This window comes from Diceros bicornis, chromosome 24 (assembly GCF_020826845.1).
Source record: "Diceros bicornis minor isolate mBicDic1 chromosome 24, mDicBic1.mat.cur, whole genome shotgun sequence".
Taxonomy (NCBI): Eukaryota; Metazoa; Chordata; class Mammalia; order Perissodactyla; family Rhinocerotidae; genus Diceros; species Diceros bicornis.
Genome location: NC_080763.1, coordinates 13,801,424 through 13,815,291, shown reverse-complemented (window position 1 = coordinate 13,815,291; position 13,868 = coordinate 13,801,424). Strand labels below are relative to the sequence as shown.

General features: G+C 54.3%; 1 protein-coding gene across 2 annotated transcripts in view; it reads left to right on the top strand.

Annotated features, from left to right (window-relative positions):
- Positions 1 to 13,868, top strand: part of SPTB (spectrin beta, erythrocytic) — a 109,024-nt gene that overhangs the window by 77,474 nt on the left and 17,682 nt on the right. For both annotated transcript variants that reach the window (XM_058567109.1, XM_058567108.1), the window contains exons 16-26: positions 1,452 to 2,208; positions 2,668 to 2,870; positions 2,979 to 3,069; positions 4,321 to 4,467; positions 5,716 to 5,979; positions 6,343 to 6,549; positions 6,998 to 7,087; positions 10,755 to 11,033; positions 11,591 to 11,721; positions 12,653 to 12,857; positions 13,124 to 13,498. In XM_058567109.1, coding sequence (XP_058423092.1) covers positions 1,452 to 2,208; positions 2,668 to 2,870; positions 2,979 to 3,069; positions 4,321 to 4,467; positions 5,716 to 5,979; positions 6,343 to 6,549; positions 6,998 to 7,087; positions 10,755 to 11,033; positions 11,591 to 11,721; positions 12,653 to 12,857; positions 13,124 to 13,498 — 2,749 coding nt within the window. The remainder of the gene's footprint in view (positions 1 to 1,451; positions 2,209 to 2,667; positions 2,871 to 2,978; positions 3,070 to 4,320; positions 4,468 to 5,715; positions 5,980 to 6,342; positions 6,550 to 6,997; positions 7,088 to 10,754; positions 11,034 to 11,590; positions 11,722 to 12,652; positions 12,858 to 13,123; positions 13,499 to 13,868) is intronic.

Sequence of the window (13,868 nt, the reverse complement as noted above, 5' to 3'; positions counted from 1 at the left end):
GAGATCTCACAGCCCTGGAGCAGCTCACTGTCACTTCACGGTGGTTCCAGACCAACTTGGAGAAAATCTTCAGCTCCTTTCCCTTGACTTCCCAGCCTCAGCACCATCTGTGTGCCAGGCACAGAATTCCCCAGAGCTCAGGACTTCAGTCTAGGAGGCGAGCTGAGAAATCTCTGGGCTCTCACTCTTCTCTCCTGACAGTCTTGGTCCTTCCCAGCCGATCTCTCACTTCTGTTTGCAGACCTGTCTTTCAACCCAGGCTAGCAGCTGTTGTAACACTTTGGAAATGCTCACAATGCACTACCCAGTCCATCTGCCCAGTCCCTCCACCTCCATCCCCCAGGTGCGGGGATACAAAGATGAGCCAGGTACTCGGTGCCCCACCCTTAAGTAGATCACTCCAGTGGAGGCACTGGCTGGTCATTGAGATACAGCTCAGATGACCACCACGAAACCTGCCACCTGCCACCATCACACCTGTCACTCCTATAGCTCCCTTAGTCCTCTCTGCCCAGTATGTGCTGTGTACATAGTACTTTGTACTGTACTTATTTTATGTACTTATTTTGAGAGCTCTTAATTTCTCTAAATTATGCAGTCCATAAGGCAAAGTCTGGCTGTGTCTGTAGTATCCTAAAGGCTAACATAATGCTTAAACCTTGTGGGTATTCAAGAGAGATGGGTTCGATTAGCGAATGGGCATTCAGCATACTCTCTTGTGCTTATGTGATACAGTGATGCAGAATGAGTAAACCCAGGTTCAAGGGTGGTGGTCCCTGGTGGGCCTAAGCTGATGGGCAGCTCTTTAGAAAGGGCTTCTTGTAGGCTGCAGACCAACCCCAGGCCCCAGGGCATCTGCCAGAATTTTGCACATTTCCCAGGTTCATTCCGGCACTGCACTTGAAGGTTAAGATTATGTTATCCATTTTAATTATAATCCCAGCTTCTACCCTCCCCCTTTCCTCTTCCTCCTCCTCTTCTTCATCAGGCCTCTTTTCCCTTAGATTCAAGGTGATTTTTTCTGGCCCTGGGCACTTTGAATGTGGTCTTAGGCATCTGTGTGGTCCCTCTAGAGCAGCTGGGTCCCTACGTCCTGAAGCGTTCTTGAAGTTGATAATGTGGGCTTTCTAATTATCTTTAGTGTTTAAAAAAATCTAGTGAAATTGTATATTTGCCTGAAATTTAGCTACATACAGAGCCTAACTAAGCGTCGTGTTCCTTTGCTTATGGTTGGAATCACATCACTGCTCGCCTCCTGCTGGTGGAAAGATCTGATTGGCAGTTATATATATCTTGGGTAAAATTGGATAAATGAATTTTACTCACCACAGTTTGTTCGGTAGATGACTTTTTTCAGCATACAAGGTCTATGGGGAGAGACTCTGGTGGGAAATCTGGGAAGGGATTAAGAGTTAAGGAAGAGTGTCCCCCCACTGTGTGCCCCTTGGCAGGTGGCAGGCATTCCAGGCCATGGTGTCAGAACGGCGGGCGGCAGTGGCCTCGGCCCTCCGGGTGCACAACTACTGCGTGGACTGCGAGGAGACTGGCAAGTGGATCACGGACAAGACAAAGGTAGTGGAGTCCACAAAGGACCTGGGCCGAGACCTGGCGGGCGTCATCGCCATCCAGCGGAAGTTGTCAGGGCTGGAGCGAGATGTGACCGCCATCCGGGACCGCGTGGGTGCCCTGGAACGTGAGTCGCGGCAGCTGATGGAGTCACACCCTGAGCAGAGGGAGGAGATTGATGGGCGGCAGAAGTATGTGATGGAGCTGTGGCAGGGCCTGGAGCGAGCCCTGGAGGGCCAGGAGGCCTCGCTGGGTGAAGCCAGCCAGCTGCAGGCCTTCCTGCAGGATCTGGATAACTTCCAGTCCTGGCTGTCCGTGACCCAGAAGGCCGTGGCCTCCGAGGACATGCCCGAGTCCCTCCCGGAGGCTGAGCAGCTCCTGCAGCAGCATGCAGCCATCAAGGACGACATTGACGGGCACCAAGGGAGCTACCAGCACGTCAAGGCATCTGGGGAAAAGGCGATCCACGGCCAGACGGACCCAGAGTACCTACTCCTGGGCCAGCGGCTGGAGGGCCTGGATACCGACTGGGACGCCCTGCACCGGATGTGGGAGAGCCGCAGCCGCTCCCTCACCCAGTGCCTCGGCTTCCGGGAGTTTCAGAAAGATGCCAAGCAGGCTGAAGCCATCCTCAGCAACCAGGTAGGGAGAAGCATTCAGGGTTGGGGAGCAGGGACGGGGACACCCCATGAGTAACAGCACTGGCGAGTCTACGAATGTGCTACAGGGCTCAGGAACCAATTATGCTTTTCTTGGACTCTCTAGCTGCTAATTAGGGGGACAGTCCTCTTTGTTCCTTATGACGTGCCTTTTCCAGCTGTGTGTCCCAAACTGTGCCTTATTCTTGGGTCGGTTAGAGGCTAGAGAAGTGACATTTCCCTTGGGTGGTTACCCTTCCATTTGGCTTTAGGGTCACTGTTCATCAGGTGCCCTTGGATGGGGGTGGGGTGACAAGGCCTGAGAAGCTTCTTCCTTGCACAACTCCAGGGGGCGCCATTCACGCTATAGGCTGTATGGCTGCACACGGCCCTCCTGCCTGGCTGGTGCCCTCACCACCTCCTAGCTTGTCTTCATGCCTTGTCTGGAAACTTGCTTCAACAGGAATATACTCTGGCTCACTTGGAGCCCCCAGACTCCCTGGAAGCTGCAGAGGTGGGGATCCGGAAGTTTGAGGATTTCTTGGTGTCTATGGAGAACAACCGGGATAAGGTCTTGAGTCCTGTGGACTCTGGAAACAAGCTGGTAGCTGAGGGAAACCTCTACTCAGACAAGATCAAAGAGAAGGTGCAGCTGATTGAGGACAGGTACTCTCCGCCCCCAAGGTCATGAGCCAGAGCCAGGTAGGGCGGGCGTGCTGTGCAAGGAGCCCAGGCTCAGCTCTGTGTGACTATGGCTTCGGGCTTCCCTTCCAGGCACAAGAAGAACGACGAGAAGGCCCAGGAGGCCTCAGTTCTTCTGAGAGACAACCTGGAGCTCCAGAACTTCCTCCAGAACTGCCAGGAGGTGAGGCCCAAGCAAGGCAGGCCCCTTTGTGGGAGAGTCCTTTTGAGGAGCAGAGTGCCCTCGAGGTGGGAAGTCCACAGGGATCCTTTGTAACTCGGGAGTCTGGGATTCCATGAGCGGGGAACTCTAAGTACTTGACAGCTGAAGTCAGCCTCTAGAGTCTTTGGTTCCACAATTATTTTTTTCAGATCTGTAAACCTTTTAACTTGTCAAGTCGAGGACAGGGTTTCTCAAAGAGTGGCCTGAGGACTGTCTATATCAGAGTCACCTAGAGCCCTGGTCAGGGCTGGCTTCAAGGGTGTGTGACCTGTGCATTTGCACAGGGCCCCGTGCTGAGAAAGGCCCCACACTTGGTTTAGTGCTCGGCTATTGCCGTCTTGAAATTCTTAATAATTTTGAACATTTCTGTTTTGTACTGGGCCCTGCAAATTATGGAGCCAGTCGTGGCCCTAGTGAAATGAGGACTCCTGGGCCCCACTCAAGCCCAGATGAATCAGACCTTAATGGGTGAGAGAGAGAAAGCAGCATTTCCAACAAGCCTCCCAGCTGGAGAACTGCTGACTCAGAAGGCTTTTGCTTAGCCTGGAATGAGCTGTACAGGGCAGGACTATAACCTGCGTTCCAGGCCCCTCTATTAGCAGTACATCCCTGTGGAATGGGGCTTTCCCTGACTTCTTTCCTGCTCCCGTCCTCATACCCCTTTCCTCTTAGCCCAAATGACTTTGTTTTTATCTGCCTCTGCCCTTGGCACAAACCTGCCCTGGTATGGTGCCAGGACATCTTGGAAACATTGGATGCTCATCACAGTGCAGCCCTCAATGTTAATTATAGGATCTGCCCTTGGCTTCTTCCTCTGATAGCATTTTCCCTGTGTTTATTAGTGACTTCTCACCCTACTGCCAAAAGGTGGATTCATCTATCCTTCCAGTAAACACTCGTTGAGTTCCTGCAATAGGCCAGGCCTTGTCCTAGGTCCTAGAACTATGGAGAGAATAAATATCCCTGGTGTCATCGCACACACTCTAGTTGGGGAGACACGCTAGTGCCCATCTTTTAGCCCTGAGACAACACGAGTTAAGTTGCCTGTGCTGGGAGTTAGGGATCCGGAGGGAAGAGTAGTACCCTGCTGTGTTCTTACTCCCTCCCCTTGGCCTTCTCCATCTGTAGCCAGAGGTGGGCAGCAGGTCCTGCCCTGAGCCCCTGGCCAAAGTGGTGCACTCAGGGACCCTTGGACCCACTTTCTGCCCACAGCTCACTCTCTGGATCAACGACAAGCTGCTGACATCTCAGGATGACTCCTATGATGAAGTGCGAAACCTTCATAACAAGTGGCTGAAGCACCAGGCGTTTGCGGCAGAGCTGGCTTCCCACCAAGGGTGGCTGGAGAACATCGACGCAGTAAGTATAGCAAGTGGTGGGGGCTCTCTGCCCAGCTGGACTTACTTGAATGGGCTTCACCCAGGGCGTAGAGACTGTCCTGAAGCTTGCTGGACAGTATAGACCTTGGAAGTAAAAAAAACCTTTCTAAATAGTAGTTAAACCTGCAGAGCTCCTGATATGTCCAGTCTTGTTAAGCCTGCTCAGAATTGGTGCCTCTTCTGGGTGACCTGAGTCTGGGCACAGTCCAGGACACTGAGGATACCCTAGTTAGAGCTTCAGCGTCCCCAGTGCCAGGACAGCAGCTATTTCTGTGTGCCTTCCATCATCTTCAACAGGGCCCCCGGTGCTTTCCTGCCCAGGCCCAGGGCAGTATGTGAGATAAGCAAGGTGGTCCAGGGGACCATTGACCCTCACCATTTAGATAGGCAGAACTCCCGAGGAGTGATCATTCATCCTCCTAGTAGCTGGGGAACCAAGGGTCCCCTCAGTAATGAGCTTGCCCAGTCACCCAAGTCAAAATGTGGCTGGAGTCAGATCCGGGGGTCAATTGCCTTTGCTCCTCCCTGCTGCGACTGTCCAGGAAGAAGGAGGCCTAGGATCCACACGAGGCCATGTCCATAGTGGTTCAAGGTGCAGGCTCCAAGCCATACTTTCTGACTCCTCAACCTCCCTGTGCCTAAGTGTCTTCATCTGTCAAATGCAGATAATAACAGTACCTCCCCGAGGGAGTTGTGAGCACTTAGAGTAGTGCTTGGCATTATTAGGCACTCCATAAGTAATGACTGTTATTAGCTGTAGGTATTCCGGGGCCCAAGTCACATTATTCTGCACCCACCCAAAAGAGGCACATTTATGCAGGTGAAAAACAGATAAGAGAAACCCAGTAACTAAAAGATGTCACCAGAGGTTAGTGCACAGTCTCTGGGAAGATGATCTAGACAGGGTGGAATTCCCAGGGAGGTTTCCATGCTGGCTGTGCCTGGATGGATCTTGGATTTTTTTTTAATTAAAAAAAAAATTTTAGGACCAGCTGACCCTTATCTGCAGCTCCCCGTACTGCAGTCTCCCAACCATGTCCCTCCCTGTCCCGCCTCCCACTGCAGATAATTCTGGGGGTACATAGTCTTTCAGCTGAGCCTCACCCAAGTTCTAGGCAGATTCTGCCCCGCTGACTTCCCCTCAGTTAGCCCCGTGTACCCACCTGGAGCAGGGCTGCTCCAAGGCCATCCAGCCTCATAGGGTGAGCTCTCCTCCTCCGCCACACAGGAAGGAAAGCAGCTGATGGAGGAGAAGCCTCAGTTTGCGGCCCTGGTGTCCCAGAAGCTGGAAGCCTTGCACCGGCTCTGGGATGAGCTTCAGGCCACCACGCAGGAGAAGACCCAACGCCTCTTAGCCGCTAGGAGCTCTGACCTGCGCTCACGGACCCATGCCGACCTCAACAAGTGGATCAGCGCCATGGAGGACCAGCTGCGGTCGGACGACCCGGGCAGGGACCTGACCAGCGTCAACCGGATGTTGGCCAAGCTGAAGGCACGTGAGCACGTTGGAATATAGGGGGTCTCGGGGAGCAAATCTGAAACCTGAAAGTGAGTACTCCATCCATTCCTCCTAGCTGGGCTTGCTTTATCATGCAGAAATGTCTCCTGGTTCATAACCCATCTCCTACCCCTTGGCAATGGGTAAGACAGGGGTCCCACTAGATTAATAAAAGCACACATGAGAAGAACAGGACAGACACTCTGTGGAGGAGATGAGGGGGGCATCCAGGGAGGCTTCCTGGGGAGGCTGAGCTCAAACCAGGCCTGTGAGGATGAGTGGGATATGGATGATGAAGAGAAGGAGGGACTGCCCAGGTGCCAGGGCTGGTGCTGACACTGTCCCCTCATGTCTCAGCGTGTGGAGGACCAAGTGAACGTGCGGAAGGAGGAGCTAGGGGAGCTGTTTGCCCAGGTGCCCTCACAAGGAGAGGAGGCGGGGGACATGGACTTGAGCATCGAGAAGCGGTTCCTGGACCTCTTGGAGCCCCTAGGGAGGAGGAAGCAGCAGCTGGAGTCATCTAGAGCCAAGCTGCAGATCAGCCGGGACCTAGAGGATGAGACGGTGCGTGGGCCGCAGCCCCTACCCGCCGCAGCTGAGCCGGCAGCTGTCATCGGGATAACTAGCTGCCGCCCAGGGCGATTCTTGGCAGCAGATGTCTCGTCCTCTCACCCCCTTATCTCATAGGGTTGTTGTGATGATTACATTATATGTAAAAGTAAAGCCAGTGCTTTGTGAAGGGTAACTCACTCATGGACTTTGGGGCCAGACAGACCTGGGTTCAAGATCCAGCTACATTACCTTCCCCCTTTGTGACGGGGAGCAAGTTATTTGCCACTTCAATTCAAAATATCAAAATGTACCATCTGTAAAATGGGAGCAAAACCCTGATGGAGTGTTGGGAAGAAGCATTGAGACATGGCAGGCAGAGCTCAGTCTGGCCCATGGTGAGTGCTCAGGAAAGGGTGGCCATGATTGTTATCAGCTGTCCCCTGCCTTCTGGTCTCTGCAGCTCTGGGTGGAGGAGAGGCTGCCTCTGGCCCAGTCGGTCGACTATGGCACTAATCTGCAAACTGTGCAGCTGCTCATGAAGAAGAACCAGGTGAGTCCTGCCTCACCTCGTCAGTTCCACCTGCCCCCTCCCTACCCCTGCTCCCCCAAGGGAGGAAGGCCCAGCCCTGACCTGCAGAAGGCTGGTGACAGCAGGTTACAGGTTACTGTTCTTGTTGGTAGCTCTGGGGTCCCCAGGCTGTATTTGTAGTCTCATAGCAGAAAGAGCAGCTTTGGTGATGGCAGAGAGAATTCTGGGAGGACAACAGAGGAGAGGGGGTCCAGGTGCTTTGGGATTTGGGGCCATTCAGACTCATCAGGGCACTGGTGAGTGCAGGACCTGGAGGCCCTGGCCTGGGGTTTTAATGTGCTGTACAGCTTCTGTATCCGTGGCCTCCCTGAGAGAGGCCTGTAGCTCCTGGTTTCTCTCCACCACTGCCTTGCCTCTTCCAGGGCTGAGCTTGGCCTGTTGAGTGTCCTCGGGGTAAGTAGGCCCCATTTTTCTAGACACATGAGGATACTTATGGAGCTCCTAACCCCATTAGGAAGCCACTAAACTTGGACTCTGAGCCATTGGGGGAAACATCCGTCAGCTGATCTGCTCTCTCTTAGGCCTGATTGGGAACATCTGGGGCCCTGGTCAGAATTCTGGAAGTGAGCACGTGTACTTCCTCTTGTATCAGGGTTGCAGGGGAAGCCTGCATCCTCCAGGAAGGCCAGCTGCATGGGGTTGCAGTACCGCCGAGCTCGGCCAGGGGCTGGCCACAGACCCTACTCTTGGGCGGAGAGTCCCTCCTGCCTGGTCTGCTCTCTGGGTCAGGAAGTGGGGGCAGCCACAGCCACGAGCAAGGGGAGTGTCCTTACCCCATAGAAGAGTGGTGTGTCCCCAAGTGCCAGTTGGTATTGCAGCTCCTTGGGGAAGGAAGGTCATGGCAGACAGTACCCTCTTCCCCAGAATATCCGCTCACGGGCCCAGCCACTGTGCAAGGGCCTGAATGAATTATATTCAAAGAAGTTTCTGGGGCCTGCCCTGTGGCGTAGCGGTTAAGTGCGCACGCTCCACTGCTGGTGGCCCGGGTTCGGATCCTGGGCGTGCACCGACGCACCACTTGTCAGGCCATGCTGTGGTGGCGTCCCACATAAAGTGGAGGAAGATCGGCATGGATGTTAGCTCAGGGCCAGTCTTCCTCAGCAAAAAGAGGAGGATTGGCATGGATGTTAGCTCAGGGCTGCTCTTCCTCACAAAAAAAAAAAAAAAAAAGGAAGTTTCTTAAAAGCTCCTTCAGACCCTTTGCTTCCAGTTGACGTGATCTGGTCACAGAGGCTCCAGCAGCCACATGCAGGGACCTGAGCTGGAAGATGGTAGAGGTTGGGGTTCAGTTAACACCACAACCTCCAGTTAAAGGAGGGAGGCTGGTAGAAAGTAGTGTACTCAGGGCCTCAGTTTCCTCCACTGTAAAATGAGCCAACCCTAGTCTTTCCAACCCTGAAGATTTTGACTCTTTTAAGCCTCAATAAGTATTATTGCCAAAGGATTTTCAATTCCCTGGCCTGAAGGATGCTATTTCAGGCGAAGGGCAAGACAAATATGGATGGGGTTCCCCTAACCAGGAAGGGAAATATCACTTCTTGGGAGAACGTGGCTGCCCTAGTAAAGACTATGTTAGGCTAGCCTAGCTAAAGCCAAAATCCCATTTCATCATTCCCTCTATTGCCATGGTTCTCAAACTTCAGTGTGTGTCAGACTCACCCAGAGGGCTTGTTAAAGTACAGTTGCCCAGGCTCCACCCCAATCTACTGGATTAAACGCTGGGAGTAGAGCCTGGTAATCTGCATTTCTATCAAGATCCTCCATGATGTTGATGCTCCTGGCCTGGGACCCCACTTTGAGAACCACTGCTCTAATAGCTATGTATTGCAGCCAGAACAAATCCTGCGAGGTGCCACATCAATGGTTCTCAATTTTGGCTGCACAATAGAATCACCAGGTCCCCCCTCAGATCAATTAATTAGGATCTCTCGGGGGGGCCCTGGCTGTGTCTGTTTTCCCAGATTATTCAGGGAGCAACCAGGGTTGAGAACCACTGTGCTGCCTGCTCTGGCCTCTGCCTGCCTCTAAATTTCATCTCTTCTCACTTTGCCTTCCTTCACGGTGTTCAGCTATTCTGGCCCTCTCCCTGGCCTTTAGATAGTCCAGGCTTGCGTCCACCCCAGCGAACCCATTATCTACATTCATTCACTTATTTACATGCTTGCCGTCTGTTTCCTCTACTAGAGTGTAAGTTTTTTTTTTTTTTTGTGAGGAAGATCAGCCTTGAGCTAACATCTTGCTAATCCTCCTCTTTTTGCTGAGAAAGACCGGCTCTGAGCTAACATCTACTGCCAATCCTCCTCCTTTTTTTTTTCCTCAAAGCCCCAGTAGATAGTTGTACGTCATAGTTGCACATCCTTCTAGTTGCCGTATGTGGGACGCAGCCTCAGCATGGCTGGAGAAGCGGTGTGTTGGTGCGCGCCCGGGATCCGAACCCAGGCCGCCAGTAGCGGAGCGCGCGCACTTAACCGCTAAGTCACGGGGCTGGCCCCTAGAGTGTAAGTTTTATGAGGGCAAGGGTTTTGTTTATCTTGTTTCCATATTGTCCCTAGAACCTAGAACAGGGTCTGGTACCTAGAAAATAACTTAGTAAATCTGTGTTGAATGAATGAAGTCAGGGAAGAAGACATCATAAGTAAGCACACTGCACAGGAGTCTAAGAAAGAATGGCTTACAAAGAGAAAGAGAAACGCCTTTTTGAGATACCTTGAGAGGTCATAAGATCTCAGGGAAAGTAAAGAGGCACGTGGAGCTGACACCAGGGGTTGCATGAACACAATCGCGTAGACCACGGGAAATTGTCAGAATTGAGATTCCAAGCATAAAGTGTAAAAATGCGTTTGAGCGAGTTAGGGGACTTGTGGTTGTTGCTTTCTCTATATTTTAAATTCTGATGTCACTGTACTGCCCATGTGTACTGCTCTTGGCCCCATCCTCCAGATGGTTTCAAAGGCCGTGGGGACATTGTAGAAAGGGAGGAGAGGAGGTATAAGGAGTCGAGAGTCCCTGTGCAGGAAGCAGCTAGCCTCGGGCCTCTGGGACCCAGAAGGTAACACGTGGGCTCCTGAAGGCAAAGGTGACTCAGTCACCAGAGTGGGAGAAAAATGCCATTTTGGTGACCAAGGCTCAAACAGGAAATAATACAAAGCTCACAAAAGATTTGAGAAATAGAAATGGAGAAAAACAAAACAAAATCCTAAACTCTGAACAGCGGGCAACTGTTGACTGTTGTTTTATATGGAATGGAGGCCACTAAAATGAGATATCAAAAGGGTATTTAAAAAGTGTTTTCCTTTCCTCCACCGTGTACAACTAAGAAGTCAAGCTCTGCTGAAACATGGGAAGAATAGGGACAGTCAAGAGCACAGGCTCTGGGATCAGGGAGAGCCATGTTCAAATCCCGGCTCTGCCACGCCTGCCTCGGCTTACTTAACTGATCTGTGCCGGTTTCTGAGTCCCAGGAGAACGACGAGAAGTGCCTGGCACGTGGTCATGGGCAGTCTTTATGGCCACCCCTTGCTCCACTCCAGCTTCCCTGAGTGGGAGGGCGAGAGGTGTGTGGTGTCGCGCTGGCCTCCCCCGCCCAGTGGGAAGGCCTGGCCTCCGAGCCCTTGCTGTCCGGCCGCAGACACTGCAGAACGAGATCCTGGGCCATGCGCCACGGGTCGAGGACGTGCTGCAGAGAGGGCAGCAGCTGGTGGAGGCGGCGGAGATCGACTGCCGGGACATCGAGGAGCGTCTGGGGCACCTGCAGTCCTCGTGGGACACACTGCGGGAGGCAGCGGCCGGGCGGCTGCAGCGCCTGCGGGACGCCAGCGAGGCGCAGCAGTACTACCTGGACGCGGGCGAGGCCAAGGCCTGGATCAGCGAGCAGGAGCTCTACGTCATCTCCGACGAGACCCCCGAGGTGGGCTCGGGCGGGGTGCCAAGGCCGAGAGGAAGAGCTGGGGGGCTGTTGGGGGCAGTCCCATCGTTGTAAGTCCAGGTGTGTGAGGCGTGAGGGCAGGGGGAGAGTGTCCAGGGGAGCCCTCCTCCTCGGGACACCCCACCTCTTGAGAACACCCTGCAGCGCACGTACACAGCCAGTGCCCCATGTGCCAGCTGAGATTTGCTCTAACCCAAGGGTTCTTCACCTTTTTTGTGCGATGAATTCTGTGCTGATGAACTGCTAGGGGAGTGGGGAGGGGTGAGGTGTGGGATCTCTAAGAGCTGGAATGATATAGGAAGTTTTCACGGGACAGAGGGTTGGAGCTGGGCCTGGAAGCGCAGATATCAGATAGGGTCGGGCGAGTCGAGAGGAGGATAGGGTGTGGGCATTGCTGGGAAACGAGGGTAGCAGGAAGGTGTTGTGCACGGTCCTCCTGTAGGGTGTCCCACGAGCCTGGCTCCCCCTCCTCGGGCGTCTCCAGGAGCGGGGCTGTACCTGGGCGGGCTGAGCCTGCGCTGACGGTCGCTGCCTCCTAGGATGAAGAGGGCGCCATCGTGATGCTGAAGCGGCACCTGCGGCAGCAGCGGGCGGTGGAGGACTACGAGAGGAGCATCAAGCAGCTGGCCGGCCGGGCCCAGAGCCTGCTGTCCGCAGGCCACCCCGAGGGGTGCGGGTGCCTCCCTGGTGACGTGGGCAGGTCATGGGCGTCAGGCCAGGGCCCCACCAACCAGGACCGCTTCAGGTCCAAGTGGGAAAACGAGAACAGTTTTCCCGAAAACTGTGGATTTGAGAAAACTGCTTTCTGGTCCCATTCCCTTTTATGTCATGGTTTTGTGTGAGGAACTTCAAACAGGGCCAACTGAGGCCTGGTTTGCAAAGAGATCAGAAAATGAAATAGCAGAACTGCCCTCTTGGTGAGCCGAGAACTCCAGTCTTTTGAAGAGTTCCACTGCTAAGAGACACCGAAGACTAACTTCGCTTTTCTTTTTATGGTCCAGAAGGTACTTCAGGGTCTCACAGTGTCTCAGCAAAATCATTACATGGGAGTGAAAGTAGCAAACCTACACCCTTCTAGACTGTTCAGTTGTGTGGGTTCTCCGTAAACAGGAGCCCACTGGACCAGACCCCTCAGGCTGCCCCCAGACGTGGCCCAGTCCTCAGTTGCCTTTAGGGCGTTCACGACTGCGTGTCCTCAGCAGCCACCCCAACATCTCCCCAGTTGCCCAAGGCCTGAGCCCCTGGTGCTGCGTGTCCCTCCCTGAGTTGCTGAGCAGGGCCTGCTGCTACTGGAGTCCCGCTCAGACAGCGCTGCTCCATCGGCCTCTGTGGAAGAGTACTGGAGAAGTTCCTCCTGTGTCTCTCTGAGCTCCCCAGAGTGAGGGATGGTGTGGAGGAACCACCTCCCAGGGGCACATATTTCTGTCATCCCCTGAGGCATCACGGTCTAAGGGATGGTTCCTTCTGTGGCTGCCATTTCTCCTGTGCTTCGCGTCCCCACCTCTCCCTACCGCAGGGTTGGGGAGGAGTCAGCTCCTCTGAGCTGGCTGCTCTGGCTCCTCCGTCGCCGTCTCTGAGAGCTGTCTTGTTTGGAATTCCAGGGAACAGATTATCAGACTTCAGGGGCAAGTGGACAAGCAGTACGCAGGGCTGAAGGACGCGGCAGAGGAACGTAAGCGGAAGCTGGAAAACATGTACCACCTGTTCCAGCTGAAGCGGGAGGCGGATGACCTGGAGCAGTGGATTGCAGAAAAGGAGGTGGTGGCCTCCTCCTCAGAAATGGGGCAAGACTTTGACCACGTTACTGTGAGTACTCACAGCGACCGCTTTCTTTGTCTTCCCTGACTGCACTAGATGCAGGAGCCGTCATTCCACACACACAACACCCTGCCAGTTGCCAAATGCCGCAGAGATGCAGGCACACCCGTGTGAGCTCAGGCCGCCCTGGGGAGGGTGTGCGAGCGCGGCTCCAGGTGGTTGTGGTGGCCGCCTGGGAAGGTCTGCGGCTGGTGTGATGACTGCATCCCGCCCCCAAGCCCCCATAACCACATCTCTCTCTACCCCCTGTGCAGCTGCTCCGGGACAAGTTCCGGGACTTTGCGCGGGAGACTGGGGCGATTGGGCAGGAGCGGGTGGACAACGTGAATGCCACCATCGAGCGGCTCATCGACGCGGGCCACAGCGAGGCGGCCACCATTGCCGAGTGGAAGGACGGGCTGAACGAGATGTGGGCCGACCTGCTGGAGCTCATCGACACCCGTGTGCAGCTGCTGGCCGCCTCCTACGACCTGCACCGCTACTTCTACACGGGCACCGAGATCCTGAGCCTCATCGACGAGAAGCACCGCGAGCTGCCTGAGGACGTGGGGCTGGATGCCAGCACCGCCGAGTCCTTCCACCGCGTGCACACGGCCTTCGAGCGGGAGCTCCACCAGCTGGGCGTGCAGGTGCCTCCTGCCCCTCGTGGCCCACCCGCAGGCTCCAGGGACCTGTCTTCCACGTCTTCCCCACAACCAACTCCCCGGGGCCCTCCGGGCTTCCAGAGGGGAAACCTCCAGAATGAGCACTAGGAGATTTTGCCTCCTTAGAGAGGCAACAGGTCAGGGCAGGAAGGCAGGGAGCAGGGGCTTTCACACATTCCCTAGCTTCCGAACTAATTCTTTAAGCTGAACTTGCACAAAAACCCAAAGCATAAAATACCTTACAATGCAGTTTCTCTGGTTATGTAGCAGTGTGATTAGCAAACACACGAAGAGTATAGCGCTCTTCTAGTGTCAGGTACCATTCTGAGCAATGTGTGCAGTCACTGAATCCTCG